The sequence below is a fragment of the Cheilinus undulatus genome, linkage group 2 (genome assembly GCF_018320785.1).
Source record: "Cheilinus undulatus linkage group 2, ASM1832078v1, whole genome shotgun sequence".
NCBI lineage: Eukaryota > Metazoa > Chordata > Actinopteri > Labriformes > Labridae > Cheilinus > Cheilinus undulatus.
Genome location: NC_054866.1, coordinates 37,044,964 through 37,064,131, shown reverse-complemented (window position 1 = coordinate 37,064,131; position 19,168 = coordinate 37,044,964). Strand labels below are relative to the sequence as shown.

General features: G+C 38.5%; 1 protein-coding gene across 4 annotated transcripts in view; it reads left to right on the top strand.

Moving 5' to 3' along the window:
• LOC121520668 (syntaxin-1A-like) overlaps positions 1-19,067 on the top strand; it is a 117,511-nt gene extending 98,444 nt beyond the window's left edge. The window contains exons 7-10 of one of the 4 annotated variants that reach the window (XM_041804239.1): positions 8,933-9,006; positions 9,085-9,219; positions 12,042-12,152; positions 17,803-19,067. In XM_041804239.1, coding sequence (XP_041660173.1) covers positions 8,933-9,006; positions 9,085-9,219; positions 12,042-12,152; positions 17,803-17,880 — 398 coding nt within the window. In that variant the 3' untranslated portion in view covers positions 17,881-19,067. Of the gene's footprint in view, positions 1-8,932; positions 9,007-9,084; positions 11,568-11,741; positions 11,853-12,041; positions 12,153-14,001; positions 16,948-17,802 lie in introns of those variants that run through there. The other 3 variants (XM_041804231.1, XM_041804253.1, XR_005992793.1) reach the window with 3 other exon arrangements.
• Positions 19,068-19,168: the final 101 nt, after the last annotated feature.

Sequence of the window (19,168 nt, the reverse complement as noted above, 5' to 3'; positions counted from 1 at the left end):
AAATCCCCTCCCTTTTTAGAAGAGATCACTAAAAATCTTCAATCAGTACTCCTGCCGGGAAACACTCCATGTTAACACCTTACTTTCTTCGATGCAAACACTAAAGCAGTACTATTATTTGTAAAGTCGACACAATGTCAATTCTGCAGTGTTTTAGTTTTTATTCAATGATTATGAAAAAGTTCACCTACCCATTTGCCTCCATGAGCAAAGAGTCAGGATGGCAGCAGGATAGAGGGGGTGTTGGTCACAGGCATGGCAGGGCCTCTGACATTTGGTTATATTTTATATCCCCTGCAGACTCTAACTCACTACAATGCCAGGGAGTAATCCAGAAATGTAGGGTAGCACATTCTTTCTGTATAACAAACAGATTGACCTGTTTTGTGTGCGGATAACATGCTCTTTTTTTCCCTATGCAATCATAATGAAGCATAAAAAGATCAGTCACTCCTTTTTCTCTGCATGAGTGTGGTTTGCCTTTTTTCCACAGTGTTCCTCGGGGGTCTAGCTTCATTTGTGTTACATAACAATAGAAATGAAATAACAGTGGTACTAGTAGCAACATGGTATGAATGATTTAATAGACCATGAATGCTACGAGCAAAGAAGTGCAACTCTTCGGCTTCATATTAGGCTTCTCAGGGTTTGGGTCTCCATGGTAACAAATAAGAGCCTCCCTCTGAGCCTGTCAGAGCTCGTGTGTGTGTGTAGGAAGTGAGATAAATAGGGTAGGGTAGCACCTTCATTTTTTTTTTCTTTTTCGCAATTATCCATGACTCATTGTCTCTCCTTTCTGTCCTTCGACTCAAACTCTGACCCTCTTTAATGCTGTACTTTTAGCCTTAATGATAGAGGGTTTATTTATTATCACAGAGGTCTGGAAAGCAGGGAATTGATCATGGAGTGAACATGGTCTCTCCCTCCTCTTTGTGTGCTGTCTTCATCGTCTCATTTGTCAAATGGCAAAATGTCATTGCCAGACCTGAGCAGCTTCTTAAGCAGGCTAATGAAACAGTAGGACCACTTGATCACGGCTTAATGAAATTCATTGGTTTGATGTGACGTTTGGATTAGACATGATACGCCTCACTAATGCTAGAAGAAATGGACAAAAGTGCACGAACATATAGGTGCATATTCATGCACCCATAAATATATATAGAAAGAAACATCATCAGTATTCTGTAGGTGAATGCAATCATTGGTTCTGACTCTGAACCATCATCAGTCACCATACCTGCTACGCCACTGAGGGCCCCAGGCAACCACCAGGCCTCATCACACATGAAACACAATACACACACAAACACACACACACAGTGATGAGTGGAGGCTTTTCAGCTGCTGCTAAAGTCTTTACTGCTGCTGACAGTCTTTATATCACATATCCATTGCATAGTGATATTCCACATTCATCTGGGAAACATCCTATATAAAGTGTTTGAGAAGGGCAAGGCTTTTCAAACAAGACTAGGTTAAAACCTAGTATATGGCTGACTGCAACTATCTGGGATGCCTAGTGAAATGCCTGACTGAAATGTGTGTTCTGGCAGAGTGAATTTATCATGATTGTTAGCAGTTTATTATTTGTAGCCAAAGTTATAGTGGTTACTGAAATGTAAAAAGCTACATCTTGCCCTCTCTCTCTGTCTGTGTCCTTCTGTGTGTGTGGAGATGAACCCTGAGCAGTGTCATCCCCCCTCGCCTCCTGCTTTTCTTCTACCACATCTGATTGGTTAAACATAGACAGACACACACATCAACTCAGCTGCAGTTAGGGAACTGTGATGATGAGGGTGTACGCTCTCTTTATTTTTTGCCATGTGCGCGAAGGGAAGACAACACTACAAGAAAAGGGCAAACACCTCTCCTCTGCACAAGATAAGCTGTCAGTGTGGCTCTCTACTCTGGGTTTAATAAAAACAGTGGTCCAGGTTGGAGTAAATTGCAGTGGTCCTACTGCGCAATCAAAGCTAACAGCTAGCGCTGGACAATACGGGACAAGTTCACCACCAGGATCGAAAGCCATGCCGAAACAGACCGTGACTAGAGCGAGAACATTTTTTTCTGCCACAGAAAGCTTTCAATGTTGCCCTCTGCGCTTGTTTGGATTTAGATGCGTTGTCTGGTTAAGACAACAGCGCCGCTGTGGCTCAGTCCCAGCTAATGACAGGCCTGCTAGAGTGATTAGCTGGGACACAACAACTCATTAGTTGTATACAACAACTAACCCTTTTCCCGTAACTATCACATATTCATGCCAAAGAAGGGCAGCAGAAGAGCGTCAACATCGTTTTCTGTCGCAGAAAGCTTTCCTCAGTATGTAACATTTGATGAGAACCATGTAGAATCAACTCTACTCCCCCTCCCCTCCTGTTCTTCTCTCTGGTTGAGCTCCGTAGCTCCGCCCTCTTCTCACATACCTCCTTGTGAATGCGCAACACCTCTGAATCGAGCTCTCGTGGAGTGATTTTGCTACGCTTTCCACTGAAAAGAATGGCCAAAACACAGGTAAGAAAACACTTCGGCTGTGTCCGAAATCTCTCCCTATTCACTCTATAGTGCACTATAGAGTGAATACGCCATTTTGTAGTGGTGTCCGAATTCTGAGTGAGCGTTGTTATTCACTTTATAGTGCACTCATTCTATCCCACAATGGATTTTGAAAAGTAGTGAACAACCAATGCTCACTAGCCCAGCAATATATACCATCATGCATAGCGGTTGCTGCCCTCAAACATGACGGAAGAGTGAGAGGAACACAGGAACACATAAAAACTTTATTGAATACTGTCTTGTTTGATGGTTTTAACCAAATATGTAAGAAAATGTTAAGGATTTAAAACGGAGTAGCCCGAGGATTACAGGACATGAGACCATCATCTTGATGCAAAAATAAGTTACATTACACACAAAAATGTATACTTTTTTGCCACTAAAGATACAAGCTTTTTTGTAATCTATTATCATTTTTATTTTGGGGGGAAAATACACTATATTTAGTATCAGTTTTCAGTGAAATTCTACCATTAATTTTGATCCTCAGCCATTGTCATCGAAATCTACAAGCCATTGTTGCTAAATGTTTTAATTTTGAGATGGCAATGATGTCATTTTCCGCAGCCAGAGTAGACATTTTTGTGTTTTGCAGTTGAGTCCACTATATAATCCACTTTATGCTGCTCACTATATAGTGGATAGGGAGTAGGGAATGAGCAAGTGGTTTCAGACACAGCCTTCGTCTCAGCATGAACAAATTATACATAGGACCGAAAAACTAAGAGAATCTATGCCTAGTAATGTGCCAATTGCTAACTAATGCTAACACAGTCTTGCTAATTTTAGCGTCTATGCTCGGCACAGATAAATTAAAATTTTACCATAATCATGGTTTTAATAATGATAACAATTTCTAGTTTATGTTTGTTTCATTTATTATCACTGACAGAGCCCCGCTGACTTGGACATCCCTGAACAGTCAGCGATGAAACGGGGCAGAGCAAGAGGGTGAGTTGGGGAGCGCTTACACTCGGCCATTTGTGCCATGGCCACAGAGGACGTCGTGGCCGTGGCAGAGCTGTTGGCTGAGGAAGAGGATATCACCATCAGGACACAGACCCCCAGGGGGAGGAAGACCTCAACCGTGTTCTGGAGATACAAGCACATCTGGTTGCATTTGAATAGGTATCTTTAATAAACATGGCGTCATTTCCATATCATGATGTATGTATAGTATGTCTATTTAAAAATTTATTTTTCTCTCATCTACTGTCTTGCAGACCAGAATTCAAACTCTGAGTCCTCAACAGACTGAAGACCTACTAGGGGGTCTGTTCAGGGACCTCAGCATTATATTTAATGTGATGTCCACTCTAACATCACCCTCTCCTGGCCATGGCCCCAACCAACCTGAACTGTCTGTATGTATAAGGTGCAGGGAAATGCCCACCCCTATAGACAAGTATTTTGGCCAGCACCCAGAACGCTACATTTCTCTGTTCCCCCATGTCAACCTCTACATCCTCCAAGGTGTCCTTTGCTTGCCAAGAACGATATGGAACAACATCATCATGTGGGCTTTATCCCTTGCAGATTGTGGAGTATTGTAAAATAGTTGATTTTTAATTTGTTAATGATAATTTGTTTTTGTTTTTTTTTGCTGTGCTATGATTCTATTTATTGTTTAAAGCCATTGTTTTTGTATTTACCAAAATAAACCCACTAAAAGATAAACACCTCTTATTTTTCACAACAGCTGTGTCAATATAATGCACAACCATAATAATAGTTCAGTTTAGTTTTATCAATATAGAATTTAAAAATATTTAAGTCTTGTAACCAAGGTGGGAAAAATTATTTACACATAAGGACATAAACTCGTGTACTCGCCGACACCAGTACCAGCATTAGGCTAGTGAACATATTTTGGATATTGGTAACGGAATCGGAACATCTCCACCAAAAACATCTTTTACGTCATGGAAAGCTTTCTGTGCTGTTCTATGCTGTTTATTTTATAAAGAAATGTGGTCCATTTTTTATAAAACTGCCACTATACTATTGCTACAGCTGAGCTAACTGCTACACTGGAGGTAGCCATTGCTACAGCTTACAGTACATCTTAACCTCATTCTCCTCAAACAACGCTGATTGGCCTCAGACCATTTCAGTTTGGCACAAACTTTGTGGATTGGAGCTTTTCATAGACCTTTAAAGGTCACATCCAGTAAAGACTAAAAGTTCAACAACATCTACAAAATAGCTTGCTGTATATATGATCATTTAGACACTGGAGACTTGTAGATTAACAGTATGATAAGATTTTAGCTGAGGGAATTAATGTGATCCAGGGAGAAAAGCTGTTAAAAGTTGCCTAAATGGTTTGTGTTGCAAGCAGTCATAATGTTTTGTGTGTCATGGCGCAAACCAGGAAGGACACTTTTAAACAGCTTTTCTGCCCCATTATGTAAACTTTGCTCACAAAATCAAAACAGTGATTTACATTTTTGTAAGTAAACCTTGTGGAGTGTAGTTCTTATTGAACAGATAAATAAGGTACAGAGCCTCCTGGTGGGGATATTTATATATTGTGCATTTGTTGAATGCACAAAAAATTGAATACTAACAAGATGACTTTAGATAAAAAGATATTTGGGGGATAAGAAGCATCTTAAAGTGTTTAAAAAGCATGCTTAAAGCAATTTTACCAGTCAGATCAGATGGCCTAAATTTCACTGGGACTGGCTCATTAGCAAGATAACTTAGCAGAGTTGCCAGTGCATAAAGCAGTGGGTTCGTTTTTCTAGTTTCTTTGAGCTGTCTTGTAAAATAGATGAATTAACCTCTTCATAATTTAACTGGGTTAATTTTCACCTCAGTAACTTCGCATTACTCTTGTCTACATTATGGCACTTACATACAGGTAAAGCTATAGGGTCATACAGCCATCGGAAAGTTTATAACTTCAGGCTTCCAGCAGTTTTCATTGCAGTATCATATCTTTCCTTATTAAAAACAGCAAGAGCAAGTTCTGTAATGTATTCATAATAAAACGGTATCACGACAAGTTTGTTATTGGTTTATGTTGTACTGCAGGGATTTTATAATATTTGCATTCTCCCTGTTTCAAATCAGACGCCTACTCTTTGACATGCAGCCATTAGCAGATTACTCCTGTCAAAATGTTTTTGTCTTGCCAACTCTACTTCAGCGGTATTCCTGGATAAATAAGTATTAAATATACGAAATAAGAGTAAATGCACTTGTGTGGCTGAGAAGGAATCAGGCCAACACTTTAAGATACAATGTTTGCCCTGTATCTAGCCCAGCAGAGGATTTAACATGTGCAAAGGGGAGATTGGAGATGGGGAATGTGACCTACAGTGTCAGTGGAGCAGAAATAGAGCCCAAGAGAAGCAGTACTGTGGCTGAAGTCAGTGTTCATACGTGAGATTATTGTCAAAGATATAGCAAAGAAGTGTAGTGGTGGGAATTTTTACGACAGCTCTGTCAGGGGATACAGAGATGGAAAAGGGGCAAACCTATCAGCAGGAGCAGGCAGTGGGATGTGCTGTCAGAGGGCAACAGTAAAGATAGAGATGGGCTCAGGGAGAATCAAGTCACGGTAGTTAAAACATGGTGTTGACTATGGGGCATTTCTATATACTAGACAGATACAAACACGTTTGAGGCTTCAGGTTTGAAGGGAGAATGTTAAAAGAGATACCCTCTCTTGTATAACTTTATGTTGTGTACATTTTCCAACTTCTTTCCCTTTTAATGGAACTTGCCACATTTTCCTGCATCATTATTTGACCGTCCCATACATTACATTATGTATGCAGTGTCTATTTTTTATATTACACTGTCCAAGTCTTCAGGGTAATCAAGCTTAAATCATCTGATCCAAATAAAACACAAACACCCAGGGCAGAAACTGGCCCTCCCCCTGACAGTGTTAGAGGTGAATGGCCTGAGTGTCATTGAAAGAGGTCATGTTGGACAATTGCAGGGGAAGTGTGGGCAGTTTCTGTTCAAACAGGTCAGAGTCTGTTGTAAAAAATAGATCTATAGAATGAAATTAATATTGTTTTGAAATCTCCTTGTAGTATCATCCTTAAAGCCTTCTAAATTTTAACCTGTATGAAGTGTTAGGAGGAAAAAGAGGAAGAAGTTTCTGTAATGTAGATCAAGTTGAGAATAATAGGAAAGATAAGGGAGGGAGGGCAATGCAACCATTTGACATATAATGAAGTCAATATATCTTTGCTTCCTTTAAGTCTCTAACGTTTTACCAGTCATTATCCTCATATAGTCCATAAATCAGTTTGATCTCAAAGGGGAATGATTTCCTAAATTGCCCATATTAAAGGAGAAGAGAGTGTTAGAGAATGTTCTTCATTTTGAAGATAGCTATTATTATAGCAATTATATCTATTGGCTTCCTTTTTTAAGATTAAATTTTGTTTTTTTATGCCTCTTTATGATTAGATCGTGCAGTGGATAACAATTTTTCATTTTGTCGACTAAAACTCTGACTTAAAATGTTAGTTGACTTCCTTTTTTCCATGACAAAGACAAGAGAAGAGCCAAAAATAGATCTTTGATGATGAAAACTGATGAAAGTAAGTTTAGTTTTTACTATCAGGTTCCTGTATGACCACAGCAGGAGTTGTGTCCGTATCCTCAGCACAAAGTCAGACACGTTTCCGTTGTGTGTTGGCCTCGGCCAGGATTACCCCTTGTCTCTGAATCCGTTTTTGATTTTCATGGACAGGATCTCAAGGCGACGACAGGGGGAGGAGGGATTCCAGTTCGGGGACCTCAGAATTCCATTCCTGCTTTTTGCAGAGCTCTCAATTTACCTCCCCACCCTCACTGATGGTCATGAACTTTAACCTTACAAAGCAGATGGATACACCCGTTTCGGTGTTTCTCACTGGCGAATCCATCTTGCAAAGCTCCCATCTGAACCGTTTGGAAAAGTGACAGGACCAAGAGCAAGCAGCAACAAGAGGCTGGTGCAATTATGGCGGAAGACATTAGGGTGAATGCTGCTAAGGTGCCAGTTTTATCAGAACTTGACGACGTTTCTTCCTTAAAAGAAGAACAAAGAACAGCAGTTAGTTGTTGTTTTTTTTAAAAAACGACAAAAATCTCACGTCACAACTCCGCCACACCCGAAAGTACTGCCCGTTGTCACCGATTGGTCCTGTCACTTTCTCACCAGGCCCAAACAGTTCAGATGGGAGCTTTGCAAGATTGATTCACCAGTGAGAAACAAGGAATCAGGCGTATCCATCTGCTTTGCAAGGTTAAGAAAGAATGAGATTGGGGATACAAGCAGCCGAAATGAGTTTTTTCCAGAGGGTGGCTGGGCTCAGCCTTAGAGATAGGGTGAGGAGTTCAGACATCTGGATGGAGCTAGGAGTAGAGCCACTTCTCCTTAGCATCCAAACGAGCCAGTTGAGTGGTTCGGTCATCTGTCAGGATGTCTCCTGGTCGCCTCTTCGTGGAGGTTTTCCTGGCACGTCTGGCTGGGAGGAGACCTTGGGTAAGACCCATAATGCGCTGGAGGGATTACATATTCTGTCTGGTCTGGGAACACCTGGGGATCCCCCAGCAGGAGTTGGGAAGTGTCGCTGGGGAAAGGGACGTCTGGGTGGACCTCCTTAGCATGCTGCCCTGGTGGATAAGCGGCAGAAGATGGATGGAGGGATGTTATTTTTTATTTTAGTGATCATTTATCTACTTTATTGTAAACTTTTGCTTTCTGCAGCTTACTATGAAATCAACCAGGGTTGTTTTCTCTCTTATTGCTGTCCCCTATCGTTCTACGATGATTTTATTCAACATTCATCTTCCAGTTGTCTGTACCTCAGCACCAATGCACACAAGGGTTCAAGTGTATTTCTAAAATCTAAATTAAAAAATGAATGATGATGGCAGGTCTTAAGACAAAATAAATGAGGATTCCTCTGGTTAGGCCTGAAGGATATGACAAAATTATGCATTAGCATTTTCTGAGGGTTGCTAACAGCTAGCTTTACCTTCATCTTGTGTAAAAGATGCTCTATAATTATGTCTCAGAGTTTTCACTTAAAACCACTGCTGGTCTTAGATGTAGACAGACAGAAGGCAGATGGAAAGAAGGAAAATGATCATGTGGAAAAGGCTCCTGTTTTAATGACTCCTCAAACAGATAGAAAAGAGGTGGGTAATTTTGATTAGGGTTTTCATTTTGATGAGGGTTCTCTGATATGGATTTCATCAACTTGCAGATTGAAGAGCCTTTTAATCCACTTGCATTGCAGCTACACTCCTGATTTCTAGGCCTGAGTGTTTTAAACTAGCAACATAATTTGTCAAGCTCTCATCCACATCCAAAACTTTGTCTGACAGCTAAAGATGTTCATGTTTACCCTTTTAGCTGGAAGGAACACCACAAATGATGAGCTAGAGAGCATGTTAGAGAGTGACAACCCAGCGATCTTCACATCTGGGGTAAGTGATACACCAACCACAGCGTGTTTATCAAATGTTTCTCTTTTCTAATCTCTCCCCTCTATTGTCCCACCTTAGATCATAATGGACAACATCACAGAGCAAGCAATGAACGAGATCGAGACGCGACACAATGAGATCATCAAACTGGAAAACAGCATCAGAGAGCTTCATGACATGTTCATGGACATGGCCATGCTGGTGGAGAGCCAGGTGAAAACACTAATTCCCTCCATGGACCCTTTAGGGCTGGTTCTAGGACTTTGGAGTTTAAAGACTAATTTGAAGCCCTTCCCAATTAGCTGAAAGCAATAACAGTGAGTGGACCAAATATTTCAAAGCATCTCTTTTCAGGTAGCAAAGCCAGAGAACTACAAAACATACAAATCTGAAATATACATACCCAGCAATATTTCATCAACTCTTAGAGGAGCTTCATAACTCACACTCAACACTAACTATTTTAGCATGTCTCTAGTGTGTTTGTGAAAGATTTCTGGTCAGATTTCAAATGTGTTTAAATTTATTTTGATTTCTAAAACTGACTTGAGGGCCACCAGTTGCCCACCCCTGGCCGTCAGCAGACCTCTTCTTTGATTTACACCTACATTCAGTATCTTTATCAGCTTCTTTGGTCATGTAAGCGTACAAGCTAGGAATCTGAGTCCAGTTTGCTTTGCTCTGAATGTGCATAAATTAAAAATGGAATCTAGAAAAACAGAAAAGATACTGTTTAATTTTTAAATTTGAATGCAGTATGTATAAGCCTTAATTAAACCTTTTCACTACAAATCCATCTGCATTTACTGTACATTTCTAATTTGTGCATGGATGCTGTTTAAACATGATCAAGATGAGTAAGGTGTGTAGTAGTATGGCAGATTTATATTAGGTAGATAAGCTGGTTATGACGTTATCTTGAGGCACCTTGGTGCAGGAGGCTCAAGGAGATTCCTTTCCTTTGCCTCATGGTAAAACTGTCTATAGTTCCTACAACCGTCTGCTACTGGACTATGAAAAATCCTCCAAAAAAAAACAAGCCTGCAGAGACTCAGTGTATTCATAAATCAAAGATCTATCCTAGGAAACAGATCATACAAAATAAAGCTTAAAATCTCAGTCATTAGTAAGAAAAACATTAACAAGCTATAAGAAAACAACGTTGCAACCATGCAGCAGCTGTGGCTTCTCCTTAAGTCTCTTAATTCTTGTCTTGTAATAACATACAAGTTTTAGAGTGTATTAGATAGATTAGATTTCAGCTCATCATTGCCAACAGAGTTGGAAGGAGTTTATGTTTTCTGCTCCATCTGCTTATCTGTTTGCAAAATAACTCAGTGAAATCGGACAGAATTTGGGACACAGATATTTATTGGCTTAGGGATCAGTTGATTGAAATTTGCTGATAATCTGTATCCGGGATTTCTGCCATTAGACCTTTTTTACATAATTATCACACTGTTCATGTGCTGAAAGGAACATCTGACACCTGGGACTTAAGAGTTGGCAATGAAACAGTGCTGCATGAATTTGATGTTTTGTCAAAGCATTCAAGTGTAAAATAACAAAAAATTACAGGGATTTGTCTTTGTGGGTTCAGAATAGTAATAGAAAAGTAATAAATTCTTCAGTATAACAGAGATGCTGCATGTACAGCATAATGAGAAATTTGAATCCATCAGGGATCTGTGATGTTATGTAGGTCCCTTAGTGCAGCATACAGCCTCTTTATAGCACTATATGTACAGAGACACTAAGGGCCCTATTGAAGCAGTATAAAAGGCATTTTGCTATCTAGATGGCAAACAATCCTTGCACAAACCCAGGCTGGACTTGGATTTTAAACCTAATTTGGGGCGTCAAAGATGCAGCTACTTTCTGCATCCTCAAGGCAGAAATGTAGTTTTGTTCCTGACCATTCTTCATCTTAAAACAAACACAGCTGGGGTGCTAACAGGAGCACAAGTTTATTGAACAAAGTGACAACTGCATCAGGTTGAAAATAGGAAAGGCATCTACACTACAATGTAAGATGGTTTTCACCAGCTGTTCAATAGGCCCCACGTTTCTGTGCTCTTTTATGTCAAGTTTTTACATCAGTAGACTTTTCCTGCTTGTGTGGTTGTGCTTTATCTTTACAGAGATAAACAGTTTTCCTCATTCAAAATACTTAGTATAAATGAAGGCTATAATGAATGAAAAATATGAAAGCAAATAGTGGCCTGTAAGTGGTGTGAATTACAGTGCCACTACAATGGGTTTGATTAATTCCCTCATTAAGTGTGGGTGTGATATTTGTTGAATAGCCTAATAATTCAGTCCTGTTGTGCGTGCTCTATTATTATGTTGTCAGGCATTAGTAATATCTAAATGCTCTAATCCAAATAAGTAACCCTTTCTTTCTGCAAAATCAATAACATGGTATTGAAATCTGCTTGTTAATTTTGCATTTCTCAGATCTGCACTGTTTTTTCTCTCTTTCACATCTCAACTCTGTCATCACCACAATGTTTGTAAGCCCTAGAGAACAGAAAACAGCCCTACAGTGCTTATGTAACAAGGTAATTCACCTTTAATTCCTCTTTTTTATATTTGAAGCACTGCACGCCATTTGTCTGTTTCACACTAAAAATCACTACAATGCAGAATTGTGGATTGGTGGTTGCAGCAATGTAGAAAACTCTGCACAATACAAATACAAATAATAAAACATGAAAAATATTTTCTTTTTGCAGGGAGGGCTGGTCAACAATATTGAACGCAGTGTGCTGGAAGCTCAGGAACATGTCGACTATGCAACAGAGACCATCCCAAAATGCAAAAAGTTCAAAAAGACCAGCAAACGGGTGAGACACACCAATCCCACATTCTATTAACTAACTTTTTTGTTTCTATTTTTCTCTCTCTCTGCTCCCCCTTCTCTGTCCCTCATCTTCTCTCCATCTGTATCCACGCCTCCTCCTACCTCCACATCTGTCTCCATCTCTCTTCCTCCTGTCTGCGTGTTGTCCACACCTCCTACTAACCTGTCCCAGGGGGAAATGATCGACCGCATAGAGTACAATGTGGAGCACTCGGTAGACTATGTGGAGAGGGCAGTATCAGACACTAAGAAGGCGGTTAAGTACCAGAGTAAAGCCCGAAGGGTGAGTCGCACATGCAGCGAAACATTCAAACAACACATGTGCAAAACCATAATTTTACACAGAAAAGGGAGAAGTATTGCATGTTTGTAATACATATTGTATTGTGCAGCTGTTACTGTAGTCAGTGTGTGCATGCTTCCCTTTGATGTTTTCTGCACGTGAGGTGTGTGTCCTTGAAGTGTGGTTTTCTACAGCTTTCAACCAGGGGTAGATGTGCAACAGGTTGTGCTTCTGTAGTAATAACCAGAATGCCATCAATGTAAAACTATCTGCAAAGTTACATATTTACTATAATTTAATTTTTTTTAACATGGAAATACAGTGACATTGATAACATGCACAGGTCCCTAGTGCACTGCTCTAATTGTTTTAGCAACATGCTAATTTGCAGCACCTGTCCATTGGAGGCTTTTAGAGGTGTGACAGTCTATATTTATTTAATGCTACTATACTCAAATTACAGCCCAGAGCCAGGGATTTAGTTTGAATAAATAATATGTTAAAACATACAATAAGATACGATAAACTGCAAGATGACCTGATACTGTCCGGTATGATACGACACGTCAGACATGTCGCTCGACGTGATATGACACAATACAATACAATAGGATTTGATACATTACATTACGTTATATGGTTTGCGATACAGTACAGTATGATATGACATGACATGATATATGATGATAGAAGCGATACAATACAATACAGTACGATGCGATTCTATACAATATGACACAACATGCTAAGACCTGACCCAATATGATTCCATACCATACGGTACGATCCGATTTGATGTGATATGATACACCATAACCTGATACAGCATTGTATGATAAGTGACTTTATTATACTATATCTGGTTTTTGTGGGGGTTTGTTTGCGCCTCTGTGTCATCCGGTTACAGTTTCCATGAAGCTTCAAGGTTTCTGCCACATTTTCACACATGCTTTTATTTGCACTCCTTTGAATGAAATAATTATTAAAAAATAAAGTAGAAAAACTGCAATACAATATATTTTATTTCCTCTTGTCAGCCTCCACAGAGGAATCAATAAGAACAACAGAAACAAACAACATTTAAAAGCATGATAGTGCACATTAAATATCGTTTATGCGTTTTATTACAGGTGTAAAATGAAATGTTAAAACCATGAAGTTGCAGAGGTACTAATGTACTCCCATTCTTTTCATACAGAACCCATGTTGAAACACAAATGTTTCTGATGAAACATGCTAAAAAGTGAACTGGACAAATGCTGGGAGGCTAGCTTTGGAAAGAGTCTGGCTAGCTGTTTATAGTTTCTATGCTAAGCTAAGCTAACTGGCCTCTTGAAAATGTGCTTCTTTCAAAAATGTAAAACAACTAATTAAAAAAAACATGAGTAAACAGTGTTGATTCCTCACCATATAAAAGCAAAATATAAGAAACTATTAAAAAATATCAAAACTATAGTTTCAAGCATTGCCTTATGCTGCTAGAAATGCTAAATGGCATCCAGTTATAAATAAAAAGTCTTTAAATATAGTATAAGTGAAAAAGTGGTCTACAGTTCACTGTGGCTGACAATCACTGCAGACCTGTTCGTTGTAATCAACCGTATTCTCAACAACAACTCTGCCACCTTTTGGTTAATATGTAGTATAGCACTTAGAGAGGAATTTTATCTCAGTTTTACTGAATGACTTCTCCACCTCAGTATCCACCCTCCTAGAGACAACAACTTCAGATTCTCCTTTTCTTTCCTTCTCTCTTCCTCCTTTTAGACTCTTATTCATTATCTCCTTTATCTGTAGGACTACAAACTGATGTTTTACCTTTTTGTTTCTCCTCTTTCCACCTATCCAGAAGGTGATCCTGATAGCAGGTTGTGTAGCACTACTGTGTCTGACCATCCTCATTATTGCCCTCTCGATTGGACTCAGTTAAGGTTTTAAGAGAGCCCCTTACAGCAGCACGGGGCAGGACATGACGCCTACATTACTGGTCTGTAGGCAGACTAATATGTCTGTATGAACTTAGACATACTTTCATAAAGTATTTTGTCTTATTAAAAACTATTCAGGAACCAGTTTGTTTTACTTTGGTGGCTGTTTTTTGTGTAACAATTCACTAAACTTTGTACTGTGTATGTTCTGTGGAGTTTTGAAGCTTTGCATGTTTTTGTGGTTGCACAATACTACACGTTTATTCATGCTAACTGCCAAGTGGATATGCGTTATATGGTTTGAGGTCAGTATGGAGGATTTGTGTGTGTATTTTTTAATATTTATTACTTAAATCCAGGGGTGTCCAGACTACGGCCTTTGGGCCACTGCAGCCATAATTGGCCTGCAGCAAATTCTTTAAATGAAATTAAATATGGCCTGCAGTGGAGCATGCAGCTAGTGCTTGACTGTGTTGTACCTTTTAGTTTCAACACAGGTGGTGCTGTGTTGATTCTGTAAACAAAAAATTTGACAAGAAGAATAATTGACATGCTTATTGTCACGTCTAAATTGAGATGACAACATCATACTGACAAAAAAAAACAAAAACAAACATTATGGTTCATAACAACCTGATTAAAAAAGAACAGCAGCAAATGCACCACACTCCCTTGCTCTATCTGCTGGTCTAGTTTTGTAAGCTTACTGCGCCAATCACAAGAGTACAGGATTATTATTGTCAAAGTCATGTAGCTTTTATTGAAACTTTCTCAAGTAGAATTTCAGTTACTGATCCTTGAATTTACTATAGAAACAAAGATTTGTTTTTTGAAGTTTAATCAGATCTTTCCCTCATGTTCAGGAAAAACTCATAAATATGATCTCTAACAGGCTCTTCAATTCAAGGAACACCTTTATGATAAAAATGCAAGGCAGCAATTTTGGATTTAATGTGAAATCATTCCTCTGCTTTTTGTCTCTGATTGTCATGTAGAAGCGTAAACCAACAACCGACTGGAGAAGTAGAACCTCCCCTTTTTGCTGTTTAGTTTCAATTTTTATCAGAAATTGTTACTTTTTTAAATGTTGTAAAGTACCCAAAATCTGCTTCATTAAATACTGACTTTAACAACTTAATCAAAAGTTACAAGTACACTTAAAGCCACCCAATTACAGCAATGTGAGTAAATGTAATGAGTTACTTTTCATCAGTAGTGATCATATCTAAGCACTAACACTCCTGTTAAGTTTGGCAGCTTTGTTCAGTTCACTCTTTTTTTGTGTCTGAATGGTGAGGTTTCAAGGAGCAACTGGCCCTCACCCACCCCAAAATCCTCAGGATATATGCCTTGTTGGCCATTAAAGGAATTTTGTTATGTGAGCTGTTTTTCTTAAAATATGTTCTTTTCTTAAATTGTCTCATTATTGATGACTGCAATTATCACAAACAAACTGTGTCTCATTCATGTGTCTATCCAGCACGTCTGCCACAAGCCTAACAAAGGTGTTTAGACATAAAGAAATTAAACAAAAGGAAACAAAAAACATGAACTGAAGGGGAGTGATCTTGTTTACATGACAGTTTCTTATCTCTAAGTAAGTGGGAGGAGCCTCAGAGGAGTTAAGTTGTTAATCAGTTTTCCCTTAAATGGCCTGAGTTTTCCCAGCTTATGATAAACTCAACTCAAATTTATTTATTTGTACAGCACCTTTCATACATAAGACATGTAGCCCATAACGCTTTACAAGGAACCGACAAACAGCAAAGATCAATACAAACAAAAAAGAACAAAAGACAGTAAGGAATAGAATAAAACAAACTGAGGAAAAAACCAAATACAGTAAAGTGAGTAAAATATTAAAAGTCAGTAAAAAAAGCCAGTAAAATACAAAACCATAGATTAAATAATGATAACACTAAGGTAAAAATATAAAAGGACAATAAAAATGACCTCATGTTAAAAGCCAAATTAAAAAGATGTGTCTTCAGTTTTCTTTTAAAAGCATCAATGGAGCTGGTTAGTCTAATGCCCAGGGAGACTAAATTCCAAAGTTCTGGGGCATAAAAACAGAAAGCTCTCTCACTGATGCTTGTGTACATGGGACATTTGAAAGTGAAGCAGCCTTAAGCCTTTCCATTCTGTGAATTTCCTTTGTAAAGTCCATCCATGTGTGTTTGGAGCTGGGCTCTCCTGTAATAGCCTCTTAGAGTCTCTTAAAGCATATTCAGTTCCTCAACATATTTTATCCCACAATGTATTTGTGTTACTAACCTAAACAGCTTAAAGATGAGGTATATCAAAGTGGTCCTCTTGTCTTTGTGTTTCTCAGCTAAAACGGTTTGGACACCCCTGCTTTAAGCTGATTTCAGCTCACTGCATGTATGTGGCTGTCAAAGCTATTGAATGTTGCATCAAAGTGGACGTAAATGTGGCCTTTCCATATTTACTCAATGTAAAAACACTTCACATTTATGTATTTTTGGCATCACATATTGTGTTACCTGGTTTGAACAAAATGCAGTTACTTGACATTAGTTTTTGCTTTTTTTAAATTTTGATTTGTTGTTATATAGGGCTGTCATGATACCAGAATTTAAAGTTTGATATGATACTATTAAAAATCTGATGATATCTGTATTAATTTCCAAACATGGCAACACAAACAGAAGCTTAAAACATCCATCATTGGATCATTTCGGGTGTTAGATAACAAAAATAGCAAACAAACTCCTGCAAATTATATGTAGGAGTTTGCTTGTGTTTTTTGATGGATTTATTCCTCTCCAAAACTTTCTCATGAAAAAATGTCATTTTATGCTTCTGTAATCACAGTGTTTATTTAAAAAAAAGTATTCACCCCATTGGATGTTTTACCCTTTCACTGATTTTATAAATCAATCATGGTCAATATAATTTCGCCATTTTGACAAAAAAAAAGTAACGTCAAAGTGAAAACAGATTTCTTCCAAATAATGTCAATTAAATTTAGATTAATTGAATTTAGTGACTGCATAAATATTTACCCCTTTCAGATCAGTAATTAGTAGATGCAACTTTGGCTGCAATCACAGCACAAAGTCTGTATGAATAGGTCTAAGTCAGGCTTGCACATCTGGAAACTGCAATTTTACTTCGTCCTTCTTTGAAAAACTGCTCAAACTCTGTCAGCTTGCACAGGGATATTGACTCGGCCAACAATTTCTGTGTAGTTTTCACTGTATGCTTTGGGCATTGTCTTGCTGGAAAATAAATCTTCTCCCAAGCCATAATTCTCCTGCAGACTGGATAAGATTGGTCTGAAGCTTGTAGCTCCTTCAGAGAAGTCATAGGTATCTCTGTGGCCTCTCTCTCTAGTCTCCTTCTTGCACGGTCACTTGGTTTGTGAGGACAGACTGATCGAGGTGTCAACTGTATAGAAATCTGTTTTCACTTTGACATTAAAAAGGGGATTTTTGTCAATTTTCCATCAAAAAGACCAATTATGTTCACCAGGACTGATTTATGTAACAACTTCATTCCAAACCACAGTCAAACGTCAGCAAACTCTTGAAATTATTTTCTCTACCGTGAATTGAAAAGTTCTTGTTGTCTGAACTGCATTTTGTTCGTATGCTTTCTTATATTGCAACACTGTTAATCTGATGTTTCAGACATGTTTTCTTTTTTCCCCACAATGCTGCCTTGGATCTCTTTTCATCTATTGTTTTAACATTGTGCAGAAGAAAATAATGATTATTATATGCTGTGTAATTCTGGGAGTTGTAGTAGCTTCCATTGTTGGGGGAACGCTGGCCTAAACCTCAACCAGAGTGGCACTAAAAGGCAGACAGCTACACATACACCCAACACACATACTGTATACAAGAGATCCACATTTGCAGTGTCCTGTTCTCACGGATGCAATCTAAAACATGGTAAGCACAAGGTGTGCTGCAAACTGTATGACACATTGAACACAGTGTACAGGGCCAGAGGTGTTCCCGCATGAGTTGCTATTTTGTAAACGTGTGGTGCTGCAAAGTGTTATCTGAGTGTTGAATGTTGTCAACAATATGATGTTTTCAAAAAGTGAATTCTTGAATGACAAAGATGCTAAATGATACGTAACACTATACTAATACATTCCAACTTCCAAATATGATGCTTATTCGGTTGTAACGTCTATTTTGTGTTGTACAGGCAAAGTGACAGGTCGCTGATCTGCAGTTCATTTTCAGACATGTTTTCCACAGAATTATCTTTATTCCTTCATTAATCTCTTTTATGTTCTCTTTCTATTGTCCTCTACCTCCTTTCAAAAGTTCTGCATGACTTTGTTTGCTGTAAAGATGTCATTTTTCTGTTACAAGGAATGAATGACACTTTTGATCATTTCTGTAGAATCCTCACACTGCCAAATTTTAACTCTTTTGTAGTTTATGAGAGCAATGCTACTGTATTTATCTTCATCTGGCCTTACTGGTTGTGAAGCATTTCTGACCGTTGCTCCAGTGTTGGGTGAGCGTGTGCATGCATAAAAGTGAAAGAGAATAAGTGTTCATTTGTAGCTACAAGTTTGAATGTGCCGAGTGAGACATGAGATGAGAGCATGAGTGCTTACTAGCCACCTGTGTCTTTGTTTTGTAAAAAGTGTAAACTGATATAAAGCTCTCTAACACTGCCAATATGTTCAAATAAGCTGTTAAAATGCAGTCTAGTCTGGTTGGATTGATTATGCTGGTTTGTAAGTGACAAACTCTTGTTGTTTTATGTCTTTTTATAAGCTTTAAACAGAGTGTATATCGTGTCAGACTACTTTGTTGTATTTTTTAAGAGTGAACTTGATGAGTCAGTGAAAGCATGAACTCATGTAGCCGTCGAAAAGACTCATATCAGTTTTCTGGTAACACATCAGACATGCACAAACTGCAACCATGTTCCCGTGTTGCCTATTCAAGGTGTTGCCTTTGTGTTGTATTGTGATGACACTGTTTTATAATTTTGATTTCAGTTTGGTTTTGATTTGCTTTTTCAAGTAAAGTTTGTCTGAAAAGTCATTTTTAAGAGTCTGTGCTTTCATTTCCACCAGTGTTCTCAGTCAGGATT